Raw genomic sequence first — 17,177 nt, forward strand, 5'->3', positions numbered from 1 at the left:
AGGCAGCCTGACCAAGCTGTGATTCCCCTCCCCCTCGTCTCTCAGGCACTTTAGAATGCTATCTGACTAATGAATGGATTTTATTATTTGCAATTTAGGGATTGGGGAAAGGGGTGAAGGGCAGAAGGATTTGTGGGTACCCTCTTCTCTATTCCTATGGAGTCCATCACTCAGGTGGGAACCTTTGGAGTTCCCACTCCTAAGTGTCTCCCCTTGCCTCTTCTCCTTCAGTTTCTATTTCTAATTTCTATTTCTATCCTTTTCTATAATTGCAAGTCAGACTGGAAAGGGTCTCTCTACAAGGTTGGGTAATGGGAGAAGAGATCGCTCCCAAAATGGAGTCCAAAACCTAGCTTACTCAATGATTGAAGTCCTGTTGGGTGATATGCAATTGGGATGCCTTTGAACAGGGAATCAGGGTTTTAATGTCCAAAGAAAGATCCTCAGGAGGCCCTCAGGATTGGATCCGAACTGTGATGTTCTCATCCTCCCTCTCTCAGTCCTCCACCCAGAAATCCTTTCTCCTTCCTCCTCTGGAGAATTACCCATAATACCCTCTGGTCTTAACTATCACCCACTGTCACCAACTGTCAGCCACTCCTTCTCTGGCTCCTCCTGCCCATCCACCTTGCACAAATCCCATTCTTACAGTATCTCATGCATCACTATTTCCTATTCCTATCTTATGTTCCCCCTCCTTCCAAAATAATAAATCCTTATCTTGTCTTATCACTATACTAATTTTCTATCTATTCCTACAACTATCTTATTCTTAGCTGTTATCAAATTTTGTTTAAACTACCTATGTTTTAAATGCAATGTTAGTTTTTTTATATAGAGAATCTATTTTAGTATGTTAGTATTCTTAGTTATCTATCCAACAATATTTATATATTGTATTTTCATGCTTTCCCTGCACTAACTCGCTAAAAATTTTTTTTGAACTTCTGTAGCCCTTTCTGCACTTTCCCTATGTCTAATGTTCTAATTATCTGTTAAATTGTGAGTAATAGTATCTGCATGGTTAGGGACTATTATTTACGATTCTACTCTACTTTTACAACTTATTTTACAGGTACGTATAATATTTACATTATTTACACTATTGCACATTTGTATAAGCATTAATTCTGCATATCAATGTTAATCAGACAAGAAAATCGCTTAATTTTATGTGGTTAAAATCTTATGGAACTTGCAACTATTTACATTATAGACATATATACATTTTATATTTACAGTCTTCAGATACTCTCTTATTTACATGAGGTCTGGGCTAGATATCAGTTTTGTGTTGTGTTTTGTGTTCTCTTTATGTACTGTGCATGCAAAATACTCACTCTTGTTTTCAAAGTTGCCAATTTTCTTCAAGTTGTCTGTAGATTTCTCTTCTATCTTGATTCTATGTACTGTGGTTGCATTTTCCCGAAAGTTTGAGGTTAATTTGTGTTTTTGTGGTATTGTCACACCAGTCTTATGTAAATTGTTTCCTTCTGTCCTCTTTGTGCAATTGTCCATTTTTGCAAAGTTCAAAGTTTAAAAGGTTTTTCACAATGTCTTTTCATGTATTCTTTTCTTGCATCTTTCTTCTTGGTGATTTTCTTGATGTCCTTTTCTTCTCTTGATGCTTTTGCCCTTCTCTGTTTCTCTGTCACATGTTGTCTGTCATCACACATGTTGTTGGACAGGCTCTCTCATTAAGATACAGGAACAGTGTGGCTTGTGATGCTTTGTCAGTAATATCAATCAATTGTTTGTGTGTGTATGTTATATGCACTTTCAGATGTTTCACAATGATTTTGTGTCTTGCAATGATTTTGAATTTCACAATGACTTGGCTAGGTTTTGTGGTTCAATATCCACTTACATATACTTTCCTTTTGGAGGGTAATGTTCTCTATTGGTGGAACTAGCAATCCAATATTGCTTTGATTTCCTTTCATATACTGCTTTCATTTTGTTTGTAATCCTTCTGTATGTAGCCTTTTCTTTAGGTGTTCTGTACTTTTGATGGATTAGTCATCCAGTACATGTATGAAACATAGCCACTCATGTCTTTCCTCAATGCCTATGTCTGGTACCGTGATTACTGGCACAATAACTTCTCGATATAGTCTTTTCATTTCCTCTTCATCATCAGAACTCATGTCATCAGAGTCTGTGTAAACAGGGTATGGTTGTGATGGCTTGGTATTAATTACATATATTGTTAAAGTTGCTTCCATGTCCATATCTGCTAAGTCATTTTCTGGTAACATGCTTGTCATGTGTGGTTCATTGCTTTCTGTTTCTCAGTTGACTTGGCTCATGGGTTCAGCCGTTTCTGTTTTTTGATTCACTTGAATCATCTATCTCTGTATATCCCATGTCCTCTTCCTGTTGTAAAGTGACCACTGTTTGTTCTGGCTTTAGACCCTCAGATTGCAATGCATTTTGATCTTGCAATGCATTTGCTTCCCCTACGTTGTTGTTTTTATATGGCACTAATATGTTGTTTTCTTGATTGTTACCCTGCCTTGGCTGTATTATTTTCTGTATTGATTCATTGTTCTGTGTTAGTGATTCCTCTATTTGGTTATCTCTTAAGCATTTAGAGTTCTCTCCAGGTGGAGGCATTCGTGAAGTAACAAAGCTTGTAAGTTTGGAAATTTTTGAATCAAGGTTTTTCTCAGATACTCTTTGTCTTAAAGTCTTTTACTGTTGGGTTTAAGTTTGAATGTCCTAGTTTGCCAATGAAATTCTTTTCTCTGTTAACCTTTTTATGTGCCAACTCTCTTGGAGGTTTGCTTGTGTCAGTTTTCAAGGATAGTTTTCTTTCCTTCCCAATGGTCTTTATTGTAAGTTGCTTTTCAGTTTCTTTCATATCATTGCTTGTCTGTGTGTGAAACTGCTCAGAACCCCCATTTAAGCTTTCCTCTTGAACTGCTGCATTTGGATTTAGTTGATATTTTTGTGTATGGTCTATCTTTATGCTATGGTATTGTATATTTGGAACCTTCTTATCATTAAGTGTTGAGGATTTTAAGTTTAAATCTGTTGTTACTGGTACTTTGCCTGTTGCAATTTCCTTATCATTTGTTTGTACTATAGTCATTATGTTTGGTTTGAAGTCTGGTGTAAATGCATTTATATTTTTCTTCTTTCTTTTGAATCATAGTCTTTTATCCCATAAATTCTGTTTTTGATTTCTATTACATCCCTGATCATTTGATTCTCTTCTTCTATTTGATCCCTAGATTTAATCTTTGCTTTTCCATGTCCATAGTGTATTTCCATACCAAAGTCTCTTATATCATGGTTTTATGTCTTTTCCCATTGCCACACCCCTTGGGCTTTCCCTTATGTTCCTGGGCTGTTTCCTGGCATTGTAAGGTATCGTGTTTTTCCATCAGCACTTGGGAATAACGTTTTTGCCCTGTGCTATGTATTTTTGCTTAGTCTGCAGGTCAGGAGCATGGTGACTAGATGATGCACAATTGTGATCACAACATTTGTTTTCTCTCTGTTATAAATAAAAGGGGTACAAGAAAGATGTATAGATGTACAATGATGTTGATGTATCTATCTGTACTCTCCTCATCTGCAGTTGATGGAGGAACACCAACTCCAATCACCCTTGACTGCTGCTGTAATTTATACCTTTCTCTCTAACAGTTGCCCAAGAAGGATGCTCTAGAGGTTAGATAGATGGGTAACCTTTCCAGATGCAGCCTGGGGTTGGATAGATTAGTATTGGGCTATTGATTTGCCTTGGATGATGTTTAGGATCTGACTGGGTTTGATTCCCTTCCCCAGGGACGTGATAGACAGACCACTCAGGAAGGTACTTATTGTTGAACTCTCTTTAACTATAACCAGGGAAAGGCTAACAAGGTCAAGGATTGGGAATTGGAGAGCTTATTGATCTATTATCTGTAAACTAGTTGGTAATCGGGACTGGAGGCTATTGATCTGGTGGAAGCTGGAGATTTACTCACTCCCTCTATTCCTGGCCATACCTGGCCACAGCCAAGCCAGAGAATAGGGAAGCTACTGATGCAGCTGAATTGATGATCTTATTCTCACAGCTTTCTCACTACCAGTGTTGGTGATGCACTAGCTCTCACAGTCTATCAGGAAATATTCTAATTTATTCTTACCCTCTTCTTCTTAGACCTCCATGCCACCCTTCACCACCCACTCAGAGATTTCCCAGACCAGAGACTCCTGACCATAGACCTCCAGAGAGAACTCCTCAAAGTGGTTGACAGGGGTATGTATACCGTGGGGCCAACCAATGTTTGCCCCTGGCTCACGGTACCTGGGAACATTCCGAGTCTTCTAACTGCCGTCCCTGTCAGTCAAGGTGGCATCCATCACTTCCCAGATTATTAATATAACATGTCTTGTGAGTGTTGTGTCTAGATTTTGTGTATGTATTATTGTAATTGCTATTAAGTTGGGCTTTGAGGTGACAATTTTTCACTATATGCCCAAATTTCCCACAAAGAAAGCACTTTATATTATTAAAGTTATTGCTAGTTTGTCTGGGTTGTTGATACTGATGTCTGGCTTTATATGTGTTTAGGGCTGCCAGGTTTTTTATTTCTGCTAATTCTTTTTGTTTGATGGTATATTTAGCCTCTTTTAAATGTTTCTTTAAAGCTTTTATGATATCCTCTCTTTCTCTAATTGATTCTTTGGATTCCTTGGCTTCCTGATTTCCTGAGTGAACATATGCAGCAGTTTTATGTAGGTCTTCCAAACTTAATGATTCCCACCCAGGACAATGAAAATTGAAGTATGTCTTCATTGGTAGGGAACTGCCCTTAATAAACTGTCTTCTTATATGCTGCAAGTTGGGTTCTGGAACCCCAAAATTATTTCCCCAGCTTTGACAAGCATATCTAAATATGTTGAAGGGTGCTCATTTATCTCTTGTCTTAACTTTTCGAATTTTCCCCAGGAATCAGGACACTTAGCAAAAGATTTCATAGCATCTACAAGATCTTCCCTAGCTCTTCTTAGGTATACTAGGTTTTGATGACTACTTAATTCTAGAGCTTCATAATATTGTGGCCAAGATGTTAAGTTTGTGTTCCTACAGGTCTCCTCAATAAATTGTGCTTTCTCTGCTGGTGTAAATAATTCAGAAAGAAGAATTTCAATGTCTGAAAATGTGGGATCAAAAAGTCTTAATGCTCTCTTAAATTCTTATATGGCCTTGAAGGGATTTAAATAAAAAGCAGGCATTTGTTGCTTTAGGGTGTCTAGATCTGCAGCAGTGAATGGCTTATATCTTTTTATATGGAGAAATCCAGAATTTGGCTGCAAAATCATGTGATCAATAATTGGTAATATTGGTACTGCTGTTGCTGTTGCCCCTTCCTTTATTTTCTTTGCTGTGACTGTATGTGACTCAGCTATTTGCATTGCTATTTCTATTTTGTTTCCTGCTGTGATCCCTTTTTCCTCTTTCAATTGAGCATTCTCTTCAAGTAACTTTGCTATTTTCTTTCTTAATATCATTATCAATAGAGTGCTATCATCCTTGTGTCCTAGCAATTTGTGTAATAAATTCTTTAAGGACCAATAGAAGTGGAGGAATGAGATGATCAATTGTGGTTGGTATGAAAGCAAAAACCCGCCCTATTTCTAGTTTCAGCCATTGGCATGAATCATATATTTCTATGATTCCCATTATATAGGCTGGGATCTCTATGATCCAGAAATTATAAATCATAAAAAGTCTTATAGTAATGTAAAGATTCCCATCATGGTACAAATTGTTTTGGATCCATAGTACCAGTTTGAATGTAAAATTTCCCATGGTACTGTGCCTTTAAATTTTCTTTGCCTGCTAAGTTTGTCCCTTTTGCTATGCTATAGACAGTAGAAAAATGGCTGCCTTCTGGTTCAAATAGAGGTGTTTTTTTTTTTCCAGGAATTATTTAGGTTCTCTACCTAAGCTGGCTCTGCCAAAATTATAAGAAAAAAGAGAGCCTCTGCCCAAACTGTGATAATTAACAGAGCCAGTAATTAATGTTAGGGATGGAAGAGAGATAGAGAGAGTCTATGAGGTGAGACTCTCTTCTAACTCTCCCCTCATGCCAAATATGCACTGAGTGACTTTGAGGGGGTATCACCCCAAACTGGGTGAGAAGCAATGGGATGCCTTTGACCAGGGAATCGGGGTATCAATGTCCAAAGAAAGATCCTCAGGAAGCCCTCAGGACTGGGTCCGAGCTGAGATGTTCTCCTCCTCCCTCTCTCAGTCCTCTGATGGAAGTCCCTCCTCTCCTCTTTCCTCCTTGGGAGACTCCCAGAATCCTCTCTGGTCCCAACTGTCAGTAACTGTCCCCAAAGGCCTTCTTCTGGCTCTTTTTGTCCCATCCCCCATCCTTACAATCTCCCACAAGCATTCCATAATCTCTTGTTTAGGTCTTTGACTTCCATAAGTATATGCTATTTATACTCATCCCTATATTTGGAATGTGGTCCAATCTCATCCTCTCTCCCACTCTTCGCATAATCTCTGCCTGTTTTCTGCTCAAATCCTCACCATCCTTCAAGATACACCTCAGATACCTTTACTTTTTTGAAGCCTTCCTTGATTTCCTGTCAGAAATTCCTCAAGATTTATTTGTGTTTCTGTGCATAACAGTAACATCAATAATGAACCTTATTTATGTCACATTTAGATCTCATATTAGGAGTTTAAATACATAGATATGACAACTATTTTTTTTGCTTCACAAAAATATGTAGATAAGAATTTTATATACACTCTCCATAAGTACACACACAAACACATGCACACGTATGCACTCATACACACAGATACAGTCATTTCTTTTGGTTCTATCATTGTCTCTGTCCTCCGTCTTTGTGTGCCTTTGCCTCTGCCTCTATCTCTTCTTTGGATCTCTTTCTCCGCCTCTATTTCTACCTCTCTTCCTCTAGAAAATTATCTGGAGTCATTAAAGAGGTTAATAGGGGCGCAGGGTTGCCTAGCCAATATGTGTTATTCATACCTAGACATTTAAATATTTTTATTACCATTAAGATCACAGACCTAAAGTTAGAGTTTGATAGGTCCTCAGAGGCTATCTAATCCAATATATTATAGCTAGAGATAAATGGACATATACATATAATATAATGACATATACATACATGATGTATATATATATAATGCATAAATTCATAAATATTCATTCTTACACTTACACACATGCCCCAAAAGACATCATGTATATATATATATATATATATATATATATATATATATATATATATACATACACACACATAATGTTTATATGTATGAATACATATACATTTTGTATTTATGTATATGTACCTATGTGATTTCATCAACCAGGAAAATTCCTCAAATGGAAAATTTGTCCTGGAAGGGTTACAAACGTGTTTGTAACTTAAACTATCAAAAATTTGCTTGAGTGGCTAAGACAGCGAGAAACAATAGGCAGAAGCAGAAATCGACCCCATCTCCCTTATTTTCAGACCCGTCCTCTTTCCCCTACACTTTGCTGTCTTGTAATTATATTTATAGGATGAGGATTTCCTTTTCTTTCTTCTCAATGTGTTTTTTATACTCCTAATGATCACATTGCTGAAATTAGATAAAGAGGAACTTTAATAAACAAGTAAGAGACAATAAGTATAAATGGGGGGAGAGGGGGAAGTAAATCTTATAAAGTTTCCAGATCTGTATTCAAATCCATCCTTGGCTTAATCCTTAAATTCCTCTCCTACTGAGGTTAAAATAAGGATTTTGACTCAGAATTGTGTTCCTGGAATCTCATCTTTTTCCCAGTCACCAGAGACAAGAGTTCAATATTTAACAAGCAGCAGCTTTCCTTCTCCAAATCACATTCTTTACCACTGCTTAAAGCCCTTCAGAATCTGCCTAGCCACAAATCACCAGAGGGGAGGATTTATGTGAGAAAATAGCTCCATTTCTCTATATTGTTTAAGTGCTTGAAAAATATTCTTATTCAATATTCTTCTGTCTGCTTTAGATTCATTTTTGGAGGGATGAATGTGCTGTATGAAATTTTTAGAGTGGTAATACCCTTTGGGATGATGAAGGCTGGTTTTTCTTTTTTTTTTTTACAAGAAGGACGAGACCTCCAACATACAGTACATGAGCCTGGAACTCCATTGTGAATAGAAGCACAGATCATAAAAGTTATATATAGAGAAAATGAACACTTACACTTGGTAGCCTTTGTGATAAAATGACCCCTTCTATTGTGTTGGTGGGAATTGTCTGATATTATTCCCACATTGTTAAGGTTGTTTTCTATTGTGAGTCTGGATTGTCAAAAGAACCATTGCTCTCTACAGACAGGACACCTGAGGAAAGTCTTTAAAAATAAATCTGGAGAAATTATTGGGATTGATAAACTGGGTCAAGAAAGGTCTTAATGCCCACTTGGCCTAGGATTTGCTATCACACTAAGTGCTGTTATAAATATTTATGTGTATTATATGATAATGCTATTCTTCTCCTTGGGCTCCTGGGAGTATGAATCCAGTAATGGAATCTGTGGGTCAAAAGAACATGGACATTTTAGTAATTTTATTTGTTTTCCAAAATTTCATTTCCAAAATGATTGTACAGTTCATAACTTTACTGACAATGCATCAAACAGGGTATATAACTCTTCCCAATCCGTCCAATACTGACTAGTACCATCTTTTCAACATTTAAAATCTATATAAAGGAAATTTTTATAAAATTTTATTCTATTTTATTTTTGAAATTTTAATGTATGTGTTTAGACTAAAAAGTTACTAAGAAATTGTTCATAGAGGATGAGGAAGTAGAGCATTTCTAGATGGGCACTTAGATAGCTCAGTGGATAGAATGTTGGTCCCACAGTCATGAAGACCTGAGTTTGAATCTGGATTTTAGACCGTTATTAGCTATGAGACTCTGGGCAGTTTGATTAACTACTGCCTGATTCAGCTTCCTTATACATAAATGCGGATAATAATAATACCTAGGACCCAGGGTAGTTGTGAGAAGTAAATAAGATAATAATTGCAAAGCATTTAGCAAAATATTTGGCAAATAGTAAAAGCATTATATTTTAGCTATATTTATTATTGTTTTATCTCAATTTCTATCTTATGCCGATTTAAATACTTCTTTATATAATCACCTCTATGTGGAAATGGCTGCTTCTTGTGGCAATGAGTTCCCTTCAGTAAAGAGGGTTGCCAACTTTCTTATTTTAACTAATAATTTATTTTCCCAACTACATGTAGTTAAATATTTTTAAATTCCAAATTCTCTTTCCCACCCCCCATTCTTTCCCCTTTCTCCTTTCTTAGATGGTAAACAATGTGATATAGATTTCAGATGTGCAATTGTATAAAACATTTTTTCTATATTAATTATTTCATGGAAGATAATGTGGGCAAAAAACTGAAGAAAGAAAGTGAAATACAGCATGTTTCAGTCTTCATTCAGACTTCATCAGTTCTTCCTCTAGAGGTGCATAGAATTTGTCATCATGAGTCTTTGGGATTGTCTTGAAACACTGTTTAGCTAAGAATAGCTCAGTAATTCACAGTTGTTGAATAACCACTTTCTAACAATGTACTATGACTTTTTTATTATTAAGATATTTTCATTTTAATTTATTTACCAATTACATGTAATGACATATTTCCACATAAATGTTATGATGTTATATGATCCAAATTATTTCCTCCCTTCTGATCCCTCCCCATTTCTGAAGCTAGCAAGCAATTCAATTGGAGTTATACATATATAATCATGTAAAACATATATATATATAATATATATATATATATATGTAGTTTGTTCTTGTAAGAGAGTAATCATAAGAAATCCAAAACACCCAAACAAAAGCCCAAATAAACAAGTGAAAAATCGTATGCTTTCATCTATATTCTGACTCCAACAATTGTTTCTCTGGAGGTGGATGGCACTTCTTATCATAAATAAGTCCTTCAGATTTATCCTAGATCCTTTATTGCTGAGAGTAACTAAGCCTATCACAATTGATCATTCCACAATATTGCTGTTACTGTGTACAGTGTTCTCCTGGTTCTGCTTATTTCACTCTGCATGATTTCAGTTAGGTCTTTCCAGCTCTTTCTGAAATTATTCTGTTGATCATTACTTACAAAACAATAGCATCCCATCATCATCATCATATACCACAATTTTTTGAGCCATTCCCCAATTGATAGAAATCCCTTCAATTTCAATTCACTTGTTGGTTCTGTAACTCTACTATTCATTTTTAGGTGATATTTTAAAGTTGGTTGAGATGATCCTCAGAGTCCTTCTAGCTTTCCATGCTGCTAAACTGCCATTTTGGCTCCACCTCAGTATAAGACATTCTTGTTTAGGAATGAGTTAGACTAAAATGATTCCCTTCAAGTCCAATTCTTTAAATTCCTCATGGATAGGGCTTTTGGCTCAAGAGTTCTATTATACCATATTAAATAAATATTTGTTGATCCTTTCATAGTGTGTATGCTTTTATTCATAAAGGAGGAGGTAAAATGTGTGTTGAAGTAAAACCTCAATTCTCTGGAAGTCAGCTGATGATTCAGATCTTAGAAATGGATTTGGGAATCAACTGTGCAAAGAATTAGTCCCTACTATGTGCAATATGGGCACTGGGTGTACCAAGAGAAAAGCATACCAGTACCTGCTTTGAAGCTAAACATTATTTAAAAAAAAACACTAAGATCTTGGCAATTGTTCTCATCACTTCCTGGCAAATAGAATGAGAAGAAATTGAAGCACCATCACATTTTATATCCTTGGGCTTAAAGATCATAGCAGACAGTGATTTTATCCATGAAATGAAAAGTTGTTTGCTCCCTGAAATAAAAGATCTTGCAAATTTAGCATAGTGAAATCAAAGACATCAAAGTTATGTTTTTTCCAATAGCAATTCTCAACTGGGTTTTCTGCAAGTTTTAAGTTTTCCCTTGCCCCTTGAGAATTCGAGTACCAGGCACACCTGTTTTGGACTGAACTATAGACCTTGAAGTATTTGGGACCACAGTTTGGGTGGGATTGGTAGATTATAGTCAAATGTTGAGTGCCCTTATTTGTTGTAGTAGTTTTTCCCATTGTATTAAAGTCTTCTCTCAGGAAACCCTGCTCTTGGTTTGACTCTTTCCTTTCTTATTCATTGTGGTTGACCTCTCCCTGATGCCTCACCTGCTGGCTTCAACCTCTTTGTAGCTTGTTTACAGCTTGTCTATACATGCTTGTTGTACCAAATTCTACAGAAAGTATAAAAGACCCCCAAATTCCATCACCCTTTGGAGAATCATCTCACAGGGTGCATTCTCCCAGAGATACTGTCCCCAGAGTCCCAGGGTTTCTACTCTGGGTAGTATCTTGTCACCTGGCTCTGTGTAGCTGCTAGTTTGGACCTATCTCTTTCCTGATTAAAGACTTAGTTTTTGCTGGCTACTTTAGTTGTTCCATTTTTTCCCCCAAGTAAATCCGATATATGTCTGGAAGTTAGAATATAAGGAAAATTTAGCATTACAGAAGTGATACTTTTGAATTTTGGTTTTGTAGAAGGCTTTTATGAGTTCCTTGGACAGCAAGGATATCAAAATCAGTCAAAACTTAAAGAAATTAATCCATACTATTCAATGGAAAAGTAAAATACTGAGGCTGAAGTTTAAATACTTGGACCACATGGTAAATAGACAGTATTCATTAGAAAAGATATTGATGTTAGGAAAGATTAAAGGCAAAAGAAAAAGGAGTCAGCGGAGGATGAGATGTATAGATCATGGAAACAAGAAATGTCAACTATGACAGACTTTGAGTGATAGTGTGGAAAGAATGACTTGGAGTGCTATGGTTCGTGGAGTCACAAAGAGTTGTACATGACCAAATGACTGAACAACAACAACCACCTGCCCTCTAGAAGCTTACAATCTATTGGAGAAAACAACATGGATATGGCTTATATAAATATATGTATTTATATGGCATATATAAATATATGTAAAAAGTGTGTTGAAGTAAAACCTCAATTCTCTGGAAGTCAGCTGGCATATATAAATATATGTAAAAAAAGTAATTAAATAAAAAAGCCTCTGAGTAGCCAAAATAAATATATTCTATCTAAATTATATGTTATCCTTTTCCCAAATCCTATTTTCTGGAGTAGTCTCAGGCCCCAGAGCAAGGCTATATCTCCTTCTCATGACATTAGAGATATCATTTTTTAAACTTTACCTTCCTTCTTAGAACCAATACTTTGTACTGATTCCAAGGTATAAGAGCAGCAAGTGCTAGACAGTGGAGGTTTAGTGACTTTCCCAGAGCCATACAGCTTGGACGTGTCTAAGGTCAGATTTGAACCCAGGCCCTTCCATCTTTTGGCCTGACTCTCTATTCACTGAACCACCTAGGTATTCCTTTACTAGAGATATCTTTAAAGAGTTAAGAAATGATTTTACAAAGCCTCTCACCATGATGCTTCTCCCCAAGATTAGTAGTTGACAATAAATTTAGTCATCCAGCCTCAAGTGGCATTTCCACTTCAAGCATAAAGAGGGTGGTACAGTGAAAGGTTATAGTATATTAGAAGTATAAAACATTTCCTTAAATAAGCTTCTGATTGCTACATGTCATTTTTTTTTATCATTCATGGAGTCTTCAAGTTTTCTTTAGGCAGGGGATAGCTTCTTCACTAGCCTATTTGTGGAGCCATAAACTTATATCCAGGTTGTCTTTGGTTCCCAATATAGACAAGGCTGTCAAGTTATCTAAGGATGCTGCTAAGATACCAGTAGGAGAATAAGAAGTTCCAAGTCCTTCAGAGCATTCAAACCTTGAAAAGTCCTGCTCTGGTCAAAGTGAGTGGCAGAGAATTTTAGCAAAGTCAGAAATGAAGACCTCTCTTTCTTCTTCTACTTCCTTGTGTTCTCCTCACATTCTGGAGCTAGAATATCACATTTGCTATATTTTCTAAAATGACTCAAACTTTAACTAACTTGATAATTTTTGGGTGTGTCCAGGTTTCCTCTGTTGAAAAATGAGTCTATGCAAATCACTCCAGTTCAAGTTTCACACGGTCTAAATTCTCTCATTGATCCAAATGACTATGTCTTTGTTAAGTAGGCTAAAATTGTGTAAATATATACACTCTATGGGGTTTCTGATTTCACAGATTTGGTTGTCTGTTTTGCAAAATGGACAGCTAGGTGGCACAGTAGATATAGTGCCAGGCCTAGAGTCAGAAAGGCCTGACTTCTAATTTGGTTTCAGAAACTTACTATCTGTCTGACCTTGGGCAAGTCACTTAACCCTGTTTGGCTCAGTTTTCTCATCAACCCATGATCTGGAGGAGAAAATGGCAAACTACTCCAATATTTTTGCCAAGAAAATCCCAAATGAGTTCATGAAAAGTAGGATACTACTGAAAGAAATGAATAATAATATCCACAATTAGGGCTCTGAGTGTAAATTTGAATAGGAGCTTACATTGCTTTATTAAATTGATCTTCATTTATTCAAAGTGTGCCTAGTATTCAGAGCATTATGTTAGGCACTTAAAAAACAAATAAAAATGAAACATTATTTGTCTTCATGAAACTTACATTATACTTCTTTGGAGAAGAGAAGAAAAACAAATAAGTAAATAGAAATCACTTAAAACATAAGATGAAAATAATTTCAAATTAATCAATTCACAAATAAAGGAAGTAAGAAAAGATCTTATGAAGGAGGAAGCTGAAGAGAAATAAAGATCTCAAGAGGCAAAAGTGAGTTAGAAAAGAATTCCATTCAGGTTCAGCCTGAGCAAAGGCACGAAATTAGGAATTAAAATAGCATATATGGTCAGTATTAAAGAGATTTGTTTGTTTGGATTGAAAAGGATATGTGGGGAAGAAATAGAAAATATCTCTTGAAATAAAAGTTAGAACTCAAATGTGAAGTGCTTTAATTACCAATTAGCAATTTTTATTATGTCCTATCAGGACCAGAATCACTGAAATTCCTTGAGCAGGGGACATCAATGATACTGATTTTTAAAGAACTCTACCTCTAGGATTTCAGAATTATCTGTTTCTGGATGTTGAGGAGCTAAGACATTATCCTTCCTGAGTAACATGTTTTCCTTCTAATTGGAGCTTTCTGTAGAAAAAAAGATTTGAACCAAAGGAATGACCTAAATGACTTCTCACTTTTCTTGGCCTCAGTTTCTGCATCTGTAAAATTAGAGGGTTGAACTAAATGACCTCTGAGCTCCCTGCAAGTTCAAAATAAATGATCATATGACTGGCATGTGGTGAAAACTTCTTTCAGGTGACACCAAAAGGCAATATACTTAGGAATAAGAGAATCTTTTAGAACCTCTAAAGTCATACAATGTAAATAAGTCTCTATTAAATTTAAGATGTATAGAATATTTCCACATGTGAAATCAGATTTCCACATTTGAAATTAGATTCCTACTGGCCTGAATAATACTCTTTTTTCAAATGTTCAAATGCAGACTTCACACTAAAGAATGAATATATGTGTGTCCTGGTTTTTCTGACTATATAAAGTACAGTTCCAAAATACAAAAGTTACTCTTTTATCAAGATCATAGAGAATAATTTGACCTTTAAAACTGGTCTAAATCGATAGTGCAGCTATTTAAAAATCCAATTTTAGAGCAATCCTTTGGTGCATCATATTTTCACCTGGTGAATAATTAACTTTTGGAAATATGGCATATTTTAGAGACCCTCCAGGGCTCATTTTCTTTCAGAATAAGTTTCTTCTTTCCTTGATAATGTTTTGAGTGACATTTGATGTCTAAATGTCATTTCAGAACTGTGGGAAAGGGGCTAGCAATATTATCCATTCCACTCTTTTCTCTGTTCTTTTTCAATGTCAGAACCCATGTCATAGCTGATATTTGCTCTAACAAATTTTACAGCATAACACAATCTCTCTTGGAGTCTCTCAGATCAAAAAAGCCTCTCCTTTAACTGAGGAAGAAACTGAGTTATATTGTTCCCTGAGTTTATAATGTCATGCTTATGGAAAGAGTTAGAAGTTCATATGTTTATAAGTGGAAGAGACTATAGAATTCATCATCATGCCTTGCTAATGCTCTATGGATAGTGTGGTGTCCCTTCCTCTAATCCTTCCAAAAAACTTGTTTGAAGGTAATAATTGATCTGTAAGCATTTAATAAGTGCCTTCTGGGATAGCTAAGTGGTTCAGTGGATAAAATGCTGACCCTGTAGTCTGCAGGACCTGAGTTAAAATCCTGCTTCATATACTGTGTGACCTTTTAAAGATACTTAATCTTGTTTGCCTCAGTTTCCTCATCTGTAAAATGAACTGGATAAGAAAATGGCAGAACATATCCTTGCCAAGGAAACCCCAAATGGGGTCATGAAGAGTGAGATATGATGACTCACTAATAACAACAAAGTGTCTTCTATGTGCCAAGCACTGTGTTAAATGCTTAGCATTTAAAGATAATAAAAAATGAAAAAAAACAGTCCTCATCCTCAAGGAGTTCACTTAAAGGGAGAGTCAAGATGCAAACAATCATGTGAAATTAATCTCCACATAGAATAAATTGGAAATCTTCAACAGAAAGAGGACACTAGAATTAAGACAAATTGGAAAAGGCTACCTTTTCAAAATTAGACATATCTGGAACTGGAAAAGGTAGTGGGTTCAAGAGGTGTTATGAATATAAAATTGATAGGCTTTAGCAATAGATTGTATATTGAGGGTAAGCATGAAAATTGGAAATCTGAGTCACTGAGAAGATGGGAGTACCTTCACTAGTTGTAGGGAATTAGGAAAAGGATAGAGTTTAGCTGAGAGTAGTTTGGGTTGAATGATAAGGTAAGAAGGTAGACAGATTTGAGAATGATAGGAAACAATATGGAAGTCCTTGGGCAGATCATTTTTTCCAAGAGATTTGACCACAAAATGGAAGAAAATATGAGAGAATAGCTGTCAAAGTTAGATGGATCAAGTTAAAGGGTGGGGTAGTCATAAAAGGACTTGGGATAGATGCTATGGTGAATGACCTAGTGAAAAAGGATTGCTTTGAAACAGTGAGGGCCCAAGTTAAGTTCATGCTATATAACTTTTTTAAAATTTTTATTAAATTTATTAATTTATAACATTTCTCCATGGTTATAAGATTCATGTTCTATCCCTCCTCTCCTCCCACCCCCTCCCATAGCCCACACACAATTCCACTGGGTTTTACATATGTCATTGATCAAGGCCAATTTCCATATTATTGATATTTGCATTAGGGTGTTCATTTTGAGCCAATATCCCTAATTATATCCCAATCCACCCATGTGATCAGGCAGTTGTTTTTCTTCTGTGTTTCTCCTTCCACAGTTTTTCCTCTGAATGTGAATAGAGCTCTTTCTCATAATTCCCTCAGAGTCGTCCTGGATCATTGCATTGTTGCTAGTAGAGAAGTCCATTACAATCAATTTTACCACAGTGTATCAGTCTCTTTGTACAATGTTGAAGGTATTAAAATGGGCAATGAGGAGAACAAGCTATCATCACTATTTGCAGATGGCATGATAGTCTACTTAAAGAATCTCAGGGAATCAAATGAAAAATTAGTGGAAATAATAAACAACTTTAGCAAAGTTGCAGGATACAAAAGAAAACCACATAAGTCATCAGCATTTCTATATATGTCCAGCACATTCCAGCAGCAAGAGTTAGAAAAAGAAATGTCATTTAAAATTATGCTAGACAAAATAAAATACTTAAGAATCTATCTGCCAAGACATATATGGAATTATAAGAACGCAACTACGAAACACTTTCCACACAATTAAAATTAGATCTAAAGGGGGCAGCTGGGTAGCTCAGTGGATTGAAAGCCAGGCCTAGAGACAGGAGGCCCTAAGTTCAAATCTGGCCTCAGACACTTCCCAGCTGTATCACCCTGGGCAAGTCACTTGACCCCCATTGCCTACTCTTACCACTCTTCTACCTTGGAGCCAATACACAGTATTGACTCCAAGATGAAGGTAAAGGTTAAAAAGAAATTAGATCTAAATAATTGGAAAAACATTAATTGCTCATGGGTAGGGTGAGCTAACAATAAAAATGACCATCCTACCCAAATTAATCTATTTATTTAATGCCATAC

The 17,177-nt window shown here is 36.0% G+C and overlaps 1 protein-coding gene across 1 annotated transcript in view; it reads left to right on the forward strand.

Annotated features, from left to right (window-relative positions):
- The first annotated feature begins 4,254 nt into the window (after nt 1-4,254).
- LOC123241353 (40S ribosomal protein S2-like) overlaps nt 4,255-17,177 on the forward strand; it is a 114,885-nt gene continuing 101,962 nt past the window's right edge. Inside the window, 1 exon segment of the mRNA XM_044669012.1 lies at nt 4,255-4,345. Within this exon segment, the coding sequence (XP_044524947.1) occupies nt 4,255-4,345 (91 nt within the window).

The sequence above is a fragment of the Gracilinanus agilis genome, chromosome 3, assembly GCF_016433145.1.
Source record: "Gracilinanus agilis isolate LMUSP501 chromosome 3, AgileGrace, whole genome shotgun sequence".
Lineage (NCBI taxonomy): Eukaryota > Metazoa > Chordata > Mammalia > Didelphimorphia > Didelphidae > Gracilinanus > Gracilinanus agilis.